This window comes from Chrysochloris asiatica, unplaced genomic scaffold (genome assembly GCF_000296735.1).
Source record: "Chrysochloris asiatica unplaced genomic scaffold, ChrAsi1.0 scaffold00025, whole genome shotgun sequence".
Lineage (NCBI taxonomy): Eukaryota > Metazoa > Chordata > Mammalia > Afrosoricida > Chrysochloridae > Chrysochloris > Chrysochloris asiatica.
The window spans coordinates 10,272,236-10,288,078 of record NW_006408543.1 but is presented as its reverse complement, the minus strand read 5'-3'; the positions used below and the strand labels follow the sequence as shown (position 1 = coordinate 10,288,078).

The 15,843-nt window shown below is 54.2% G+C and overlaps 1 protein-coding gene across 1 annotated transcript in view; it reads right to left on the bottom strand.

Annotated features, from left to right (window-relative positions):
- Nucleotides 1-15,843, bottom strand: part of DYNC1H1 (dynein, cytoplasmic 1, heavy chain 1) — a 66,879-nt gene that overhangs the window by 25,996 nt on the left and 25,040 nt on the right. Inside the window, exons 17-41 of the mRNA XM_006839531.1 lie at nucleotides 13,687-13,842; nucleotides 13,493-13,606; nucleotides 13,144-13,254; nucleotides 12,853-13,062; nucleotides 11,973-12,119; nucleotides 11,682-11,848; nucleotides 11,414-11,587; nucleotides 10,823-10,988; nucleotides 10,484-10,672; nucleotides 10,193-10,387; nucleotides 8,647-8,929; nucleotides 8,297-8,397; nucleotides 7,320-7,479; nucleotides 6,125-6,368; nucleotides 5,830-6,013; nucleotides 5,376-5,588; nucleotides 4,089-4,327; nucleotides 3,790-3,946; nucleotides 3,456-3,683; nucleotides 2,942-3,172; nucleotides 2,596-2,736; nucleotides 2,204-2,437; nucleotides 1,907-2,113; nucleotides 1,703-1,824; nucleotides 1,162-1,327 (exon numbers count right to left, since the gene is read on the bottom strand). Coding sequence (XP_006839594.1) covers nucleotides 1,162-1,327; nucleotides 1,703-1,824; nucleotides 1,907-2,113; nucleotides 2,204-2,437; nucleotides 2,596-2,736; nucleotides 2,942-3,172; nucleotides 3,456-3,683; nucleotides 3,790-3,946; nucleotides 4,089-4,327; nucleotides 5,376-5,588; nucleotides 5,830-6,013; nucleotides 6,125-6,368; nucleotides 7,320-7,479; nucleotides 8,297-8,397; nucleotides 8,647-8,929; nucleotides 10,193-10,387; nucleotides 10,484-10,672; nucleotides 10,823-10,988; nucleotides 11,414-11,587; nucleotides 11,682-11,848; nucleotides 11,973-12,119; nucleotides 12,853-13,062; nucleotides 13,144-13,254; nucleotides 13,493-13,606; nucleotides 13,687-13,842 — 4,539 coding nt within the window. The remainder of the gene's footprint in view (nucleotides 1-1,161; nucleotides 1,328-1,702; nucleotides 1,825-1,906; nucleotides 2,114-2,203; nucleotides 2,438-2,595; nucleotides 2,737-2,941; nucleotides 3,173-3,455; nucleotides 3,684-3,789; nucleotides 3,947-4,088; nucleotides 4,328-5,375; nucleotides 5,589-5,829; nucleotides 6,014-6,124; nucleotides 6,369-7,319; nucleotides 7,480-8,296; nucleotides 8,398-8,646; nucleotides 8,930-10,192; nucleotides 10,388-10,483; nucleotides 10,673-10,822; nucleotides 10,989-11,413; nucleotides 11,588-11,681; nucleotides 11,849-11,972; nucleotides 12,120-12,852; nucleotides 13,063-13,143; nucleotides 13,255-13,492; nucleotides 13,607-13,686; nucleotides 13,843-15,843) is intronic.

The following is a 15,843-nucleotide window of genomic DNA, read 5'->3' as shown; positions in this document are numbered from 1 at the left end:
CATCATTGATGGACTCAAGTGTGGCAGCGGTGGTGAGGTTGGCCCAGAATCGGACATTGTTTCGTTCTGCTGTGCATGGAGTCGCTATGAGTCGGTTCCGACTCGATGGCACCTGACAACAACAACATTTGGCATCAAGTTGACAGCAGCAACTAGAAAACTCGACAGGAGCCCCAAGAGGCAGTGAGTTTAGGTGACAAGGGTGGAACAGCAACTGAGAGAAGCAGAGGAGAATGGCTGCACAGCTCAGCGTGCTATCAGTGACATGAAATGTCAAGTTGGGGAATGTTTTGCTGGATGTACTTTCAGAAAAAAACAAAATAAAATTGAGACAGAAAAAGGGGAGATAACCTAGACTCCAATACACTGAAAGATGAACAACTGTCCAGGAAAAAGACCTGGCTCCTAACACACCCTAAAATAAAAGATATTCAACTGTTTACAGAGCAGGAAAAAGATGAGGCTTTCTGCTCCCGTGAAGATTCAAGGCCTTGGAAACTCCGTACAGGGTTGCTATGAGTCTGAACAGACTCCACTACACTTAACAACAACAATGTACGTTTACAGAAGTAATATGACAAAATTCCTTCTGAAAATACGCAGTAACAAAACAGATGTCTCAGTTGAGGGAAGGCCTTTCTAATATGCATGACTTCTAGAGCAGACACCCTCGGGGAATAACGTGATGTAAAATTAAAAGCAATTAAACATTGGAAGCATTTGCACTGAAGGCAGGTCAGACCCACCCGGCGTGATGCAAGGCGGTCCTTGCCTGACAGGCAGTAGTCAGTCCCCTCAGCGCCCTCATCACTGGGCAGTGGGGGGCAATCCAAGACACAAAAGACAAACCCCGAGATCCACACTTCTGCGCCTGAAGCAGGCAGACATGATTCGTATTATGTGGAGGGGTTCGGGGGAGAAGCTGTCAGGAAGCGGTTACGTATGTGGGTGCAGCTGCACGTTAGGCCTGTGCAGCCTTTTAGAAATTGCCCGCCCATTCCCATCTTGTAAAGTACCCACAGGACAAGCTCTGAGGGAGACCAGCATGAAAGGAGCAGGGCCGCGCTGAGCTGACCACCCTCCGAGGACACTTGTGGCCCAGCAGCTCTGTGTGCAGGCCTGGTTCCTCCATTTCTGGAGGCGGAGGATGGGTGTACGTACCTGAGACATGGTGTAGAACTCCACCATGGCGGCCGTGAGCGGCTCAGCGTAGGTGCGTAGGGACGGGATGAGCCGCAGCATGGCACGATTGAAGGTGCCGTAGATCTGAGTGAGCGAGGCGGGTCCCGGGTAGTCCACGTACACAACTGGCACGTGACGCAGGAACCTGTGCAGAGGTGCTGAGTGAGCCTTCACACCCACACCAGGTCCAGGGGGTGTGGGCTCGATCCCTGCAGACTTTCCTAACCCACCTAGAGCAATGTGCTGCAGAAGTTAGCTGACAACACCCCCAACTGCCAGGCCTGGCCTGCCACCGCACAACTGCAAACCCCGGAAATCAGGCCTCACTAATGTCCTGTGGGCGGCTGCTCTGGCAGGTCCCTACCATCGCACATCTTCCTGGTGTAACCCCACAGGGGCCCGCCGTTAAGTAGTGTGTCCCCCCTACTGCTAGTGGGACCCAGGGCTGTGCCGGGCCAGATCTACAGCAATCCTGTGTGAGGGTGTGTGTACCCAGCGTCATCCCGGAGCCACAGGCTACCTGTGTGAGAGGGGCTTTCTCCCTGGGTCCGTGGGCGGGTTGCAGGCCCCCACAAACTGGATGCGCTCCAGCTTCACCCAGGTCTGGTCGGAGGTGCGGTAAAAGCCCCCGTGCTCCACCATCTGGGGGGAAACCATGTGTGAGGCGGCAGGAGCAGAGGGTTAAGAGGCAGCCTGGGGGCAGGGCCCTGAGAGCCGCACACACCTGTCTGATGAAGGATATGACCCTCTGGGTCCCGTATTTGTCCATGTCCGGCAGGTTGATTTCGTCACAGAACAACACCAGCCACTTCCCGAGCTGCACGGGCGCCAGGACCACCCCGTTGGGCGTCCGCCTGTACTCACAGTAGTGATCGAACGTTTTCAGGAGGAGCTCGGGGGTGGTGGCGCTGGAGAAGTTGAGACCCACAACCTTTAGAGGACGAGAGACAAAACTAAGCACCGTAAGAACACTGTTCGACTCAAAACCTGCCGGCCGTCTGTCCACCCACAGCCCTCTCACCTCCATGTCGGGCAAGGCCCTGAGGGCACTGAAGAGTGTCATGGTCTTGCCGGACCCGGGAGGGCCACACAAGACCAGGGGCTTGTGCTCAGCCAGCCAGGTATACAGGAGGGCCTCGTGGCGGACAGTGTCCAGGGTGGGCACGACCACGTCGGGGGCTGCGACCTTGTGTGTTTCCACCTCGATCTGAGGCACCTTGGATTGCCACGGGGACCACTCCCCGCTGATGGAGACCTAGCAGAACAGAGGCTGCGTCACTGCCTGCTCACCTCAGAGCTGCTCACTCCTCGTTCCTTCCTAAAGCTAACAGCACCGAACCCTCACAGAAGAGAGACAGAGACGAGGCCCACAGCTGACTTGCTGGGGAATCTAGGAGAAAGGCTGTGACTCACTTCATAGTCGATGATCGGAACGTTGGGCGCTGTCGGCAGTGGCACGGTTGTAATTCTACGGATGTATTCACCCAGCTCTGCTCTCATTTTCAGCCGACTGTCTCCGGACAAGGACCAGAGGATTGCGTAGACCAGATAGCGCTGTTAAAAGACGAACTATGGTTTCATTCTAAAAAAGGAAAATGCCACCACAACAACAAGGAAAGATGTGTATGACCAAGTCACACTCGAAGAGAGCTCCGACTCAGTCTGGGGGTTGGACGTCTTCTGCACCTCGCCCAGTGTTTGGTAGTTCTCATGGGTGAGAATGAGACCAGGTGGGCGAGCGCGTGGGGCGGGCCCTGACCTGGATGTAGCGCTCCAGCTGCTCGATCTGCATGGGGAAGTCGGGGTGGTTGGCGTTGTACTGCGCCACGTTGCGGCAGGCCTGGTGCAGCATGGAGAAGAGGGAACCCAGGCAGCGGAGCCGTGTCAGGTCCATGATGTGCTCTAGTTTGAGCGCGTGCTCCAGGGCCTTGTTGACCAGCCCGTTGGACGTGAAGTAAGGCTGCATGATGGTGGCCGCATCTCTTTGGATCTGTGTGGGGAGAGAGACTTCAGAGATGCCTCGGAGAGCTGTGAACATGCCCCTCTCTTAACCAAGGTTTGAGAGGATCTCGTGGACTCGGGGTAATCTCTCGTTCCTGCATCTCCCCGGTGAGTAAGGAAAAGGGCCTGTACCCCCCAGGGCCCGCAGTGCTCCACACCCCCAAACGTGCCCAGTTCTCACAGCTTCCCTGCCGCATGAGACTGCAGTGCACGCTTGTCCCCGTGAGAGCATGACTCTCTCCCCTTCCCCCTGAGGGTGGTGGTGGCCGTACCTGCAGCATCGGGGATGCGGCCTCGTCCCCTTCGTCCTCTTTGCCCTTGCGGAGGCGCTGCGCCTCATCCTCTCCCTCGTCCAAGGGGAGGCTGCGCAGCCTGGCCAGGAAGTTGTTGAAGATCATGTCTGTGCTGAGCACGTCCTCACTGAACCAGACCATCCCGCAGCGGGACACAGTGGCCAAGGTGGCGTACTTCAGGTCCTGCACCTCAAACATGATCCGTACCTGTGGAGACACCGTCACACACGTGTGGTGCCGTGGGTCCGGTGGAGCCCGGGGAAACAGCCAATGCCCAGACCACGAGCACACCCAGCCCTGGCACGCAGCCTACGTTGGGGGGCAGGCTAAGGCGCTCCCCGTTGGGCAGAGTCAGGAGCTTGTTGTCATCCAGCACCGAGTTCAGGTTCTCCACCCACTCGGGGTCCACGTCACCATCGAAGATGATCCACTGGCGCTTCTGCAGCTCGCCCCGCACATTGTCGATGATCCTGGGGGGAGGGAGTTCGCTGAGTGAGACCCCGATCACCACCCGAACACCCGCGCTCACCCCGGGACCTTTCCAGGGTGACCGTGGATGGGATACAAGGACTGCTGAGCCTGCAGGCAGGAAGTGTGGAGCCACAAACTCACTTTCTCAGAACGTGTGTGAACAGCCCGTCGGTCCACTCCCTGGTGTTGGGGTCCAGTGTTCCGTAGAGGTGGTCTTTACTGATGGCCTTGGGGTCGATGATGTGGGCCACGCCCTCGATGCCCTCGAGTCTCTCCAGAGCCTTGAGGAGCACGCGCCAGGCCATGCTCTTCCCACTGCCCGAGGGCCCCACCATCATGAGGCCGTGGTTGATCTGGGTGATCTGGTAAAGCTGGAGGACCTGTGGGCCAACAGGCAGCCCGTCACCTCGGCACAAGAAGGAGAGGCAGCTGCCCGTGCTACATCTCATGGCCACGCAGCACTGGGGCTTGACATAAGGGCTGCTACCTAGGCCATAGCTACAAAGTCTCTCAAGACACTTGTGAGTGTGGGATGTTACGAGATAACTCAGGGAGGCCGGGAGCCAGGGGACAGAAGACGCCAACCAGGCTGTCTCCAAACCGACACTGTAAACCCCCTCGAAGGAACCAACGGATTAGTCACTGGCTCGATTCAGCAGGGTCTCTCACAGGCTGAATACACATGGCTCGTCTCCCTAGCAAACGTTTCTGTAAATGCAGCTCAGAGAAGCAGCCAGACTGAGTGTCCACACGGACCGGCTAGCTGACTGATGCTGCTGGCAAGTCCCATAAACAGAGCTCACACAGACACAAACACGTTTCCACCACACACACCTCTCCCACTCGCCCCAGCATTCTCAGAGAGTCACCAGACAAGAGATGGTGTCAGGTGAGTTTTGATACTGCTGGCTTTAAGTTGACTGAAGAATGGATGCATTTGAACTGTGGCGTTGGTGAACACTACTGATTAGGCCACATGCTGCCTGAAGAATCAACAAATGTGTCCTGGAACAAACAGAGCCAGGACGCTTCTTGGAAGCCAGGATGGAGAAACTGTCTCATGCACTTTGGACATGTCATCAGAAAGGACCAGGTCTCTAGAGAAGGACATCATATTTGCTAATAGAGAGGGTCAGTGACAAAGAAAACCCTCAGTGAAATGACACGGACTGTTAACAGGAGGCTCAAGCACGGTAAGTGTGAAGACGGCACAGTTTCCTTCTGTTCACACAGACTAGCTGTGAGCCAGGGCCAACAAGATGGTGCCTCCCGACACCAGACTGAAGCTGGGGAAAAACTCTCCCAGGTCTCAGGGTGGACCTTCGTAAGTAGCTCACAGACCTCCCCAGGTATGTACCTCCTGCCGACATGTGGCCCGAGAGCTCCAGGGAAGGCCTGCTCTCTGGGGTTGTCACCCAGCTGATTTACCTTTTCCACCCACATACCGCCGACCTCCTCGCCATCACCGTAGGTCAAGTACATCTCCTGACACACTTTCCTGAGCTCCTCCCGCAGGGCGGTCATCTCCCCACGGTGGTATTGGACCCCAGGGAAGACATCCGACAGCAGGCTGAAGAGCAGCGGGATGTCCTCGGCCACCAGCTTGGGCACCATAGTCTCACAGACACTCTGTATCAGGATCTGCACGGGAGAGGAGCAGGACTGAGCACGGGGGGGACGGGAACGTGCATAAGAACCGAGAGATCAAGAGAACCATCAGACTGAGGGCTGCTAGTCTCGACCCTTCACACGAAGTCCACATTCACCCAGCACACATAAATCACGAGAAACATGCTGAAGAATCAACTTTTGAGTTGTGAGACGCTGTAAAGGCACAAGCGAATCTGACAAGCGCTAAGAGATCAAAGAAGGCTGCACACACCTCCTGTTCAGGGAGATTCTCGGCAATCTCTCCTTCATCCACAGCTTCCCCTCGTTCTTCCTTCTCCCTCTTGATCTTCTGAATTCTCTCCCTCTTCACGTTTCCGGCACTTACCAACACACTCTTCAGAGCCCGGAGACCAAAGTCATAATGGCTCTGGGAGGAGAGCTGCTCGTCACATAGTCTAGGAAAGAAAGACCCTTGTTTAAGCAGCACAGCATTGTGTGTCAAGAAGCTGGAGCAGCACTCTGAAGGCTGCGCTGTGATTACAGAGGAGTGGGTGGGGGGTGCTCACTTGAAGAACGGGACGATCTTGTTGGCGAGCACCTCAGCGGTGCGGAAGCCCTGCGAGTACAGCATGACCTGAGCGATCAGCTGCCGGTCGGGCTTGGTCATGGCCAGGCTGCGGAAGAGCTTCTTCAGGTTGTCCGGGAGGTTGGACCTGCCAGCGTAGCCAGGGTTCATGGTGATGAAGATGGCCATGTCTGGGCTCACCTTGACCTGCTTGTTCAGCAGTTCACAGGTGATGGGGGCAGAGGCTGCAGAAAGGATGATGGCGTTAAGATGTGGATGTTCAAACCAGCACCTCAGGGGCAACACAGCGCTGGTGTCCTGCTGGCCGCTCACCGGGAGCCGCAGCAGAGGACTGCCTGCCGGTCAGCAGCCTCACCTGGTACGTGCACCAGCCCACATGTGGCACAAACGAGCTGAGTGTGTGTACCAGCTACATCCCCAGAAGCAGGAAGCCCACCACCTGTCCGATACCACAGAGCCCTGTGGCAGCTGCCCAGCTCCTGGGAGTGTGTCCCAGGCCAGTGGCAGAAATAAACATAAATCTACATTGTCACAAGCCACCTATCTTCGCCAAGAGAAACACCTTTCCAAAACACAAAGCCCTCGGAACTACAGGCTCAGGGCGAAAGTGCTTCAAGGGGATCAGCACACAGGCCATGTCTCCTTCAACACTTCATCACAGAACCTCCTGTCTGTCCACAACAACGTCTGTCTGCCCACATCAAAGTCCCTCCACCGCCCCTCCCCCGCATGCTCGGCACTGTGTGAACAGAACAGAACAGGTGGAGCAGCCCGGAGAGCTCTTCTGTGGTGACAGAGGCTTGCTGCCTACACGAGATGCCAGGCACTGCCACACAGGTGGTGAGAGGCTGACTGAGGACAAGGAGGGAAAGGGGGCACTGAGGACCACACTGGCACAAAGACACCGGTTCTGGGGTAAACCCGGGAGGGAGCACAGCCTCGGGGAGCACAGGGCTTTTTGGAAGGGGAGAGCACAGCTTCAGGGAGCACAGTACTCGCTCCGTCTGAAGGAGGACTGCCCAGGTCTCCTCAAGGCCCAATGGCAAGGACTCTAGACTGCTGAGCAGCCTTCTTAGCTCTCCACCCTGCACACTGTCCCACCACAGTGAGCCCCGGTTAGCACCCCTCTTGCTTATTTCTAACCAGAAAGGTAGGCCCCATCTCCCCGTCCTTACTTTTGTCGTAGTTGGGGTTGGAGTGCTCACGCAGCGCCTCCTGGATGCACTGCACCTGCTGGGACACAGCCGAGAGCATGCGCTCCTCCAGGCGGTTGAACTCGTCAAAGCAGCCCCATGCACCCACCTGGCAAAGCCCCACAAAAATACGGCCCATTGCCTGTGAGGGGGAAAAGGAGGAAAACAGTGAGACCACCAGCCTGGCCTTGGTGTTGCAGGCTCGAGTCCTAGCTCTGGTTGTCATCCAGCCCTGGGAAAGTCACATCTCTTGAAACCCACATCTCAGCATCTTGAAAGGGACCACTACCAATTACGTCATGAGGTGGCGGTGGTTAGTGAGACGCAGGCAGGTGGGGCACGGTGCCCGCACACGTTAGTAAGCTACACAGAGGCAAGCTGGCACCGTTCTTTCACCTAGGTCACCTGTGTAGTGATGGTGGCTGCTATTTCCAGGTGCTCACTGTGTGGGCACAGCACCCCACTGCACATGTCTCACCAATACTCAAGCCTCCTCACGCGCTAACTGGCAGTGCTCCCTTCTAAATACAGGGGAGCTTCCCAGGTTCGTGGAGCGATGGAATTAAGAGATCATGGAAATCCCTTCCTAGGACCAATTATTGAAGTCCCCTCATATGACCAAGGGCTATTTTCATTTCATCACTTCTTGTTGATGACAATGCTTGTCCACCCCCAGACATGGGCACCATGCAATTTTTTAGAAGTCTACCGAGAAATGCCCTTGTGGAAATTGATTCACCACACTGACCCTATTACACAGGAAGATGAACTTCGAAAGAAAGAAGTTAGAGAATCAGCTTCAGAGCACGAGTGTTGGAAACCTCACATAGTTCAAACCACAGCACCCCCAAAAGAACTCAGGGACAGATAAGCGATGTTGGGGCTCCTGCCAAACACCTCACACGCCAGTGACCCTTCTCAACCATTACATCTCAGCAGGCGCCAATAAAGCTGCTCACCTGGAAATCAAAGGTCTCGTCACAGTTGAAAACCAAAACAAACCGTCCGAGCTGATGGCCGAGAGCTTTCACAGACTCTGTTTTCCCAGTGCCAGCAGGTCCTGTGTTTTGAAGAAGAGCAATCACTTAGCTAAGTACCTCGCTGGGTAGTGGACACATCTCTAGCTCTAAGACAACTCTACAAAGCCAGTTCAGCTAACTGTAGAAAATGCAAACAACTTTAAGATTCTAGAATGTACCATCACATCTACCCATGACGTTAAGAAATAACTCTGAAGTCGTACACTCGGTCTCTAGAACTGACGTTTCCTGTTGCCCCTTCGTTGGCTGGGGCCTGTGGAGCCACTTACCAAAGGGCGAGCCTCCCAGCCTGGCTTCCAAGGCCTGTGTCATGGTCAAGTAACAGCGGTCTGTCAGGGGGGTCTGGACCAGCTTGTCCTGAACACCCAGGTACTCAAAGCCGTAGTTGAACTTGGCATTTGCCATTTGGATGGACAATTGCTGTAACACGTCTGTTTGCTTGGGGTCAAAGTAGAAGCGCATCTGGCTCAGCCACTCAAAGGACTTGGCGTTGTCAATCTTACTTTTGATCAAGGACCTGGTAACATCTCTCTGGTGGACTAACTCTGTAATCTGAAGAGAGGCCAACACGTGCAAAGTTTGTCATATGAAACCACAATGTGTTATCACCTCATCCCCCACAGAATGGCCAAGATCGGAAAAATGGAAAGCAACAAGTGTTGGTGAGGTTGTGGAGACACCAGAAACCCCCCTACCCACCCACCCCCATCTACTGCGGGTGGGAAGGTGAAACGGTAGAGCCACAGTGGAAACGTCTGGCGGTTCCTTAAGAAGCTGAACACAGAACCACCATACGGCCCCGAGGCGTGAAGTCAGGAACACAAACAGAAACCTGTACGCCAGCGTTAACGGATGCACCCTTCACAACAGTCAAAACACCCACTAGCCAACAAAGGGGTAAAGGCAGTGTGTCCCATACCTACAATGGAGCACAACCTCGCCACAAAGGGAAACAAGGCCCTGACCCATGCCCCAATGTAGCTGAACCCTGAGAGTACTACACTAAGAGAAGGCAATCACAAAAGGATCAAGTTGAATTTTAGAGAGCTCACTTATATGAAGACGACAAATATATAGAAAGCAAAGGCTGAGCAGTGAGCAGGACTGAGAGGGAGGAGGAAATGGGGAGACTCTGATTGGCGGGAGGCACTGAGTTTATGGTAATGGTGGTACAACAGCAATGATGGTGGTGGTTGTTGTTGAGAAGTGCCGTTGAGTCTGTTTCGACCCATAGCGACCCTGTATAGGGTTTCCGAGGAGCAGCTGGTGAGTTTGAACTGCCGGCCTTGCAGTTCAGACGGCTTTGCAGTCGCAGAACTGTACAGGTGGGCGACGTCAAGCTGGTGGGTGTGCATACTGTTACCACCCAAAACAGACCAAGAAGAAGCAGATAGTAAGCTCAAGACACACAACGGTTCCCTAGGCTGAGCACGATCTGCCAGACGTCCTCTAACATTGTAGCCCAGCCTCAGGGACATTCAGATTTCCCAAAGGACACGGTCGTCTCTTTACAGAGACAATGGCAACGTGACCTAGTGGGAGATGGGGAGAGCCCCAACAAAACGGCAAGGAACCCGCCTCATTTCAGATACAAACTCTGCAGCTGGAGGGAAGCCTGCAGGGCACTTCCTGACACTCAGTGCGCTGGGAGGACCGAGCCTGATCAAGGCCCCCGGCTTCTTTTGACATGGAAGTGCCTGTTCTCTGGCAAGATGGGCCCTCCACAGGCACAGAGCCAAGCTCCCACCCAGCACACACGGCACGTGTCGCACACCTGTCCTTCTGGCATAGACAAGGCGGGCTGGCAGCACTCACCAGGTGCTCCAGCTTCCTCCGGCGGAGCGGGGGCTGCTCCATCAGCACGGAGTCAGCCAGCACGTTGAGCGTGACCTCCACGTTGCTCAGGACGGAGTGCAGAGGCGCCGCATCGCCGCCCCCACCCACGCTGTTGAGAGCGGACTCCACATTTTCAGACCAGGCGATCTGGGCGGACAGGACGACGAGCTGGGCCTGTGGGAAAGACGAGCAGGTTCCAGGCTCCAGGAGGGCCCCTGAGAGCCCCATCGGTGCCCTCACCTCCAGCCAGCCCCACACCCACCACAATACCTGGTACTTGTCGATCCAAGTGATGTAGGTACTGGGGTCAATAGCAGTTGCTTTACCGAAAATCTCCACTTCCGTGACAGACTCCGCAAGGAGCTTCGCCAGAGTGACCCTCATCTCTTTTTCCACCAGCGTGAGCCACTCGTTGATTTTAGGGTGCTCAGTAATTGACACGGGTGTTTTAAACATAACCTAAAACAAAGGCAGTTCACAAAGTGAGATGCGCAAACACCTGAGAGATGCTGTCTGCTTCTTGGAGGTGGACAGTCTCAGAGTAGAAAACAATTCGACAGCAGTGGTTTGCTTTTGGTTTTCCCAAGTTCCAAACACAAAGTCACGTACCTCCTCTCCTTCTCGGGACGAGATGCCTAAGACGACAGTGTTCTCCTCATTCAGAATGATGCTCGAAACGCCAGCAAACATTTTCTTGAAGTGTTTCTGTAACTTCGCAACATTCTTGCTGTTTCCGATGATCTCCAGCAAATCTTCATCGCCCACAAAATAGAACCTATAAGTAGAAGGGAGCTGAAGTTGCTAAAATACTCTATGTGCACAGATAAGGTGAATCAAGGTAAAACGTTCCAATTGCAGGAAGGAAAGAGGATGTGGATACGTGTGGACAAGCTCCAGGCTGAGAGCAGATCGTATCTAAGTGCTGTCCAGCCATGGGAGAAGTTAAGTGGTCATTGGGCAAGATGCTGACGTGCATGAATGCTGCGAGTTTCATTCATTCATCTCACTCCCAGGAAGTCTTTTATTCTGAATCCAGTTCACGGCAAGCTGAGCATTCACAGAGGAAGAGGCCCATGTCAACAGGATTCTGGATGCCGAAACTGACCAACACATGGGTCTGGGGGGTGGGGAGGTGGCAGCTGGAGAAAGAATGATTCCAATACACTTGAATCTCAGTGCTTGTTAAGGTGAAAATCTTACCTGGGGAAAGATGACCGCTCCCGTTCCAAGTACTCTCCCAAGGCCTTCTGGATCTTTCCGAGTAAGTCGGCCAACCTTTCCAGTGACCGCTGGACACCCTGGATGTTTAGAACGTCCATGACGAGGGGAGACTTGGATACTTTCTTCATCAGAGCCAGAAACTCGGTGCTGATGCTGTGAACCCAAGGACAACACTCATGAGCCTCCCGCTTCAGGCCGAGCACCACCAGCTACCAACATGCTCTGGGCCTGCTGTCTGGGCCTGTACCTTTGGAATCTTTGGGTTTCCACTGGCAATAGGTTCTTGATGTCTGCACTGCCTGTGAAGATGCCTTCCAGGTAGACCCAGCGCCTCTGCACATCAATCCATACATCGAAGAGGGCCATGATTCGGTTCAGCTTGTCTTCCCAGCTAAGGGCATCCTCTTCAAACACCTAGTGGGCCAATGGAGAGGTGGGGTGAAGCTGTCAACAGTCATGTAGTTACTGTCAGCCCAGAGACCCGCTCACCATCATGCAGGGGTCCCTGACCAGGGAGGAGCGTGGCCCTGCACAGTACCTTGTAGTATGGTGAGAGTTTCATGGCAGAGACACTGTTGATGTGCTCCTTGACCTTGTTGAAGAGGTCATCCCAGCCACGGATCAAGCGACATTTGTTCTGATAGTTCACCAGGTCTAGTTCGTAAGTATTCCACACTTCCCGTATCTAAACAAAACCAGAAAGAGAGCACGTGGTCAATACGGGACTGCATTGGGACCGAGAGTGATGGGGACTAAAAGGACCACAGATGGCGGCGCCCAAGTGCTGTGTGGAGGAAATTCTGATGTCAACTTTCCCGGGGCTTATCCGACCTGGCCCACCAGTTCTGTTAAAGCTGATGAAGCACAACAGGGACAGACAGACCTGAAGTTTGGTATAATCTAGCAGACTCGTGGTACCCGGAACAGGAACAAACTACCAAGTGGGAGACGGGGAAGAGGTGCAATGAGCCTTTTCAGGAGAATGGGCCACTGGCAGGTCTGTGGAGCGTCACAGATGCTCAAAGTGACCTGGGCAGCCACCCTTTTGACCAGGCACCAATCGCCAGGTCCACTTCCGCTGGTCAAGTGACCCAACTGCTATGCGATGAGAGGTTAACAAGGCTTTGACCTGCTCAGTTAGCCCGTTCCGGCTACCTTCCTGGTTCATCGTAACTTTAAAGATTCGGGTCTGTTTTGGTGAGGCTCCCTAAGCCATGAGTGAATGAGGCAGAACTGTCTGGGAGCCCTGGCTAATTCGTGAAAACACAGTTTGCTCATCACTGGGGACAGTGTGTAGATGTCAGTGGCCCCTGACCGTGGACCACTCTGTCCTTCCACCTGCTCCCCAGGTTCCAGAGCCCGCATCTTGGCGATGGCCAGCACTAGGTCAGGCACCAGGACGTATTGCTGGTGCGTACCTGTTTCAGAAACTCTTCCAGCGCCATTTCCCCTTGGGCCACAAGCAGCACATCCTTGACGATCGCTTCATTCTTCTGCAAGTCCACGTCCCAGATCTGGCCAAGCGTGAGCTCAGAAACCACCCAGTTCACGTGTAGCCGCTTCATCAGCTGCTTCCAGTGGCGGTCTTTGAGAGCTTCCGACTTCAGCTCGATCACCAGCATGTTGATCTGGGGGAGCGCACATGGTGGTTACCCAGGCAGCTGTTTGTGGGGACCCCGTGCCCCAGTCTGCCCCGCAGCCCCACCCACCTTCATGTAGCCCTTCAGAAGCCTTTGCACGAACTCGTAGGATGCGTACTGCCGCAGCCGCGCTGGGAAGTTTTTCAGCTGGTTCAGGAGGGCGTCCAGGTTCTGCCGGAGCTGCCAGGAGAGACACAGGGGCTACTTCCTAATGCCTTCTGGGGAGAAGGTGCATTAGCCAAGGGTTTCCCGGTAAATCCCCCTGGGTCCTGGATGAACAGTGTGAGTGCAGGACACGGAGTGACATCCTGAGAACTCTCAGTGAGTGCCGTTCCTTGTTGGTCACGTTTACAGTAACGTTTTCAGCAGTTAATGAGCAGAGTCACACCCCCACACACATTGTCTACACTATGCACACCTTGCGAGGTTGCACCGAGACCCACGGCTGCTCCTTCATCTGGTCAATCTGTTCCCAGACCTTGGAGAGCTCTGACCAGACGCCTTTGAGGTCCTGCAGCTCCTCCAAGGCCACCTGTAAGTACCAAGGGCAAAAGTGTTACGTTCTGGAAGGGGGACTTCCCCACTGGGACCCCATGGGGGCAGCGTTTGTACCTGCACACGCTCCTCACTGCCACTGAGGAGGCCCGTGTCGGTCAGCTCCAACGCCTCCTTGGCCTTGGCACACTTCTCTCGATCGTCCTTCAGCCGGCCGAACTTCCCTTCGTAGATGGTGAGCGCCTGTAGCGCCTCCTCAGGGCGGAGGTTGCCCTGCAAGTGGTCACAGTACAGAGAGCTAAAGAGCACAGTCTCGGGAGGCGAGAGTCAGGACAGACCTGGGTCTGGGGGGACATGCTCTCTGCCCAGCATCCCCTCTCCCACCATTGCCACTCCGGTCCTGAGGCACACACATTGTCACATCAAGTCACTGAAGAGCAGGACAAGTGGGAAGCTCAGATCCGGTTCTCCTGGAGACCGACTCCGTGCCAACAGTGGAGCCATTGCTTCCATAGGGCGGGGAAGGGTGGGGGGTTGGGGGTGGGGAGGGCTTCAAAGAGTTGGTGGAAAATTGAATGAAGAGACAATGGAACTTTCACACAAACTTTCTGAAGCCCACTCTTAAGCTTTCCTTTTTCATTTTAGTAACTTCTGAGATACGATAAAATAATCCACTTTCTACTAAACCAAACAGGGACAAGGTGGATTTGGACATGTCACTAAGACAAGATGAGGGGTCGGGTCTCCACACTGGTGCTCAGAAGCCTCCTCCCGACCAGCACACACTCCCGCTAGTGAAGGCCTTAGCAACTAGTAGTCCTGACATTTCTTCCCTCCTCAAACGGGCCAGCGAGCCAGGAGCCCCAGCGAGCACCTCAGAGAACCTGCAGTCAGGAGGGGGCCGAGCCTCCAGGTCACATCCCAACACGTTCTAACAGCCTTCCCCCCGCCCCCATCCTTTCCTGATCACCTTCACGTGTGCACCAAATGACGGCACGTGTGAACTCTGTCCCCCTAACACTCACGTGCATGAACCTAGCACTGGTCCTGAGACCCCACTACCAGCATGACCTGCCAGCTCCCCTCCTGCAGGTCTTCACCGTCACCTTCCTGGATACAGTGCTGACCACTGGCAGCTCCCCTCCCCTGCCACTGACTTTGGTCTGTGACTCCCCGCTCACTGGATCCATTCCTCCTGCTCATTTGTCACTGCGGGTCTCCCCTGCTGGAGTGCCAGCCTCTTACGCTAGAACATCTATCCATGTGGAGCTGCAGGGTGGGCACTGGACTGCAGACCACAAGGTTGGGGGTTCAAACCCACCAGCTGATCCTTGGCAACCCCACACAGAGTCGCTATGAGTCAGAACTGATTCAACAGCACGTAACAACTACCACCATCTACAGCCTGGTCTAGAACACATTAGGGACTCAACAGATGCGTGCATGAATGAAAACACCTGGGTCACGGCAGGTTCTGGGTCAGGAGACATTTGATGATTACAAGACCTTCCTGCTGTGACACAGAGAGCTCGCAGCAGCCGTATGAGGCTGTCTCCCTCCATGAGATAGTAAATTCTGATTTCTGAGTAAGGCTCACTAAGTAGACAAGGTGAGAATCCGGACCCAATGCCATGAAGCCACTTCTGGCCCATCAGCCACCCTATGCAACAGCGCAAAGCTGTTCTGCAGGTTTCTAAGGCTTTAAGCAGACTGCCACATCTCTGGTCTATGGAGCAGCTGGTGTGCTCAAACTGCTGACCTCTCAGTTGGCAGGGGAGCTTCTTTATTGTTTTTCCTGAAATACTTAGGAATAAATCTAACCAGACTCAAAGGACCTATACAAAAAAATTACAAATACATCCAGAGAGATCTATATAACTAGAAAACGGTACCATGTTCATGGATAAGGAAGACTTAACATTGTGAAAATGCCAATGCAATCTACACACAGAATGCAATTCTGATTCAGATCCCAACAGTGTTCTTTAACGAGGCAAAATCACTAACTTTATAAGAAAAGGAAAGCGATCTCGGATAACCAAACCACGACTAGAAAAGAAGAAAGTAGAGACCTCACACTTTCCGATCTAAACACTGCTACAAACCGCTGACCTTGTGGTGCTTATTCATGGTGCCACCTCTAAGAACAAAAACCTTCCGTCTAAAAAACCATTTCCTGACTTAAATAGCTGCCATTGGGGATCTGAGTAAGAAGAAGGCTGAGTTTTCACATTTCTAAGTTTGCTACAGGTAGAACTAAACAGTGCTTTTAAT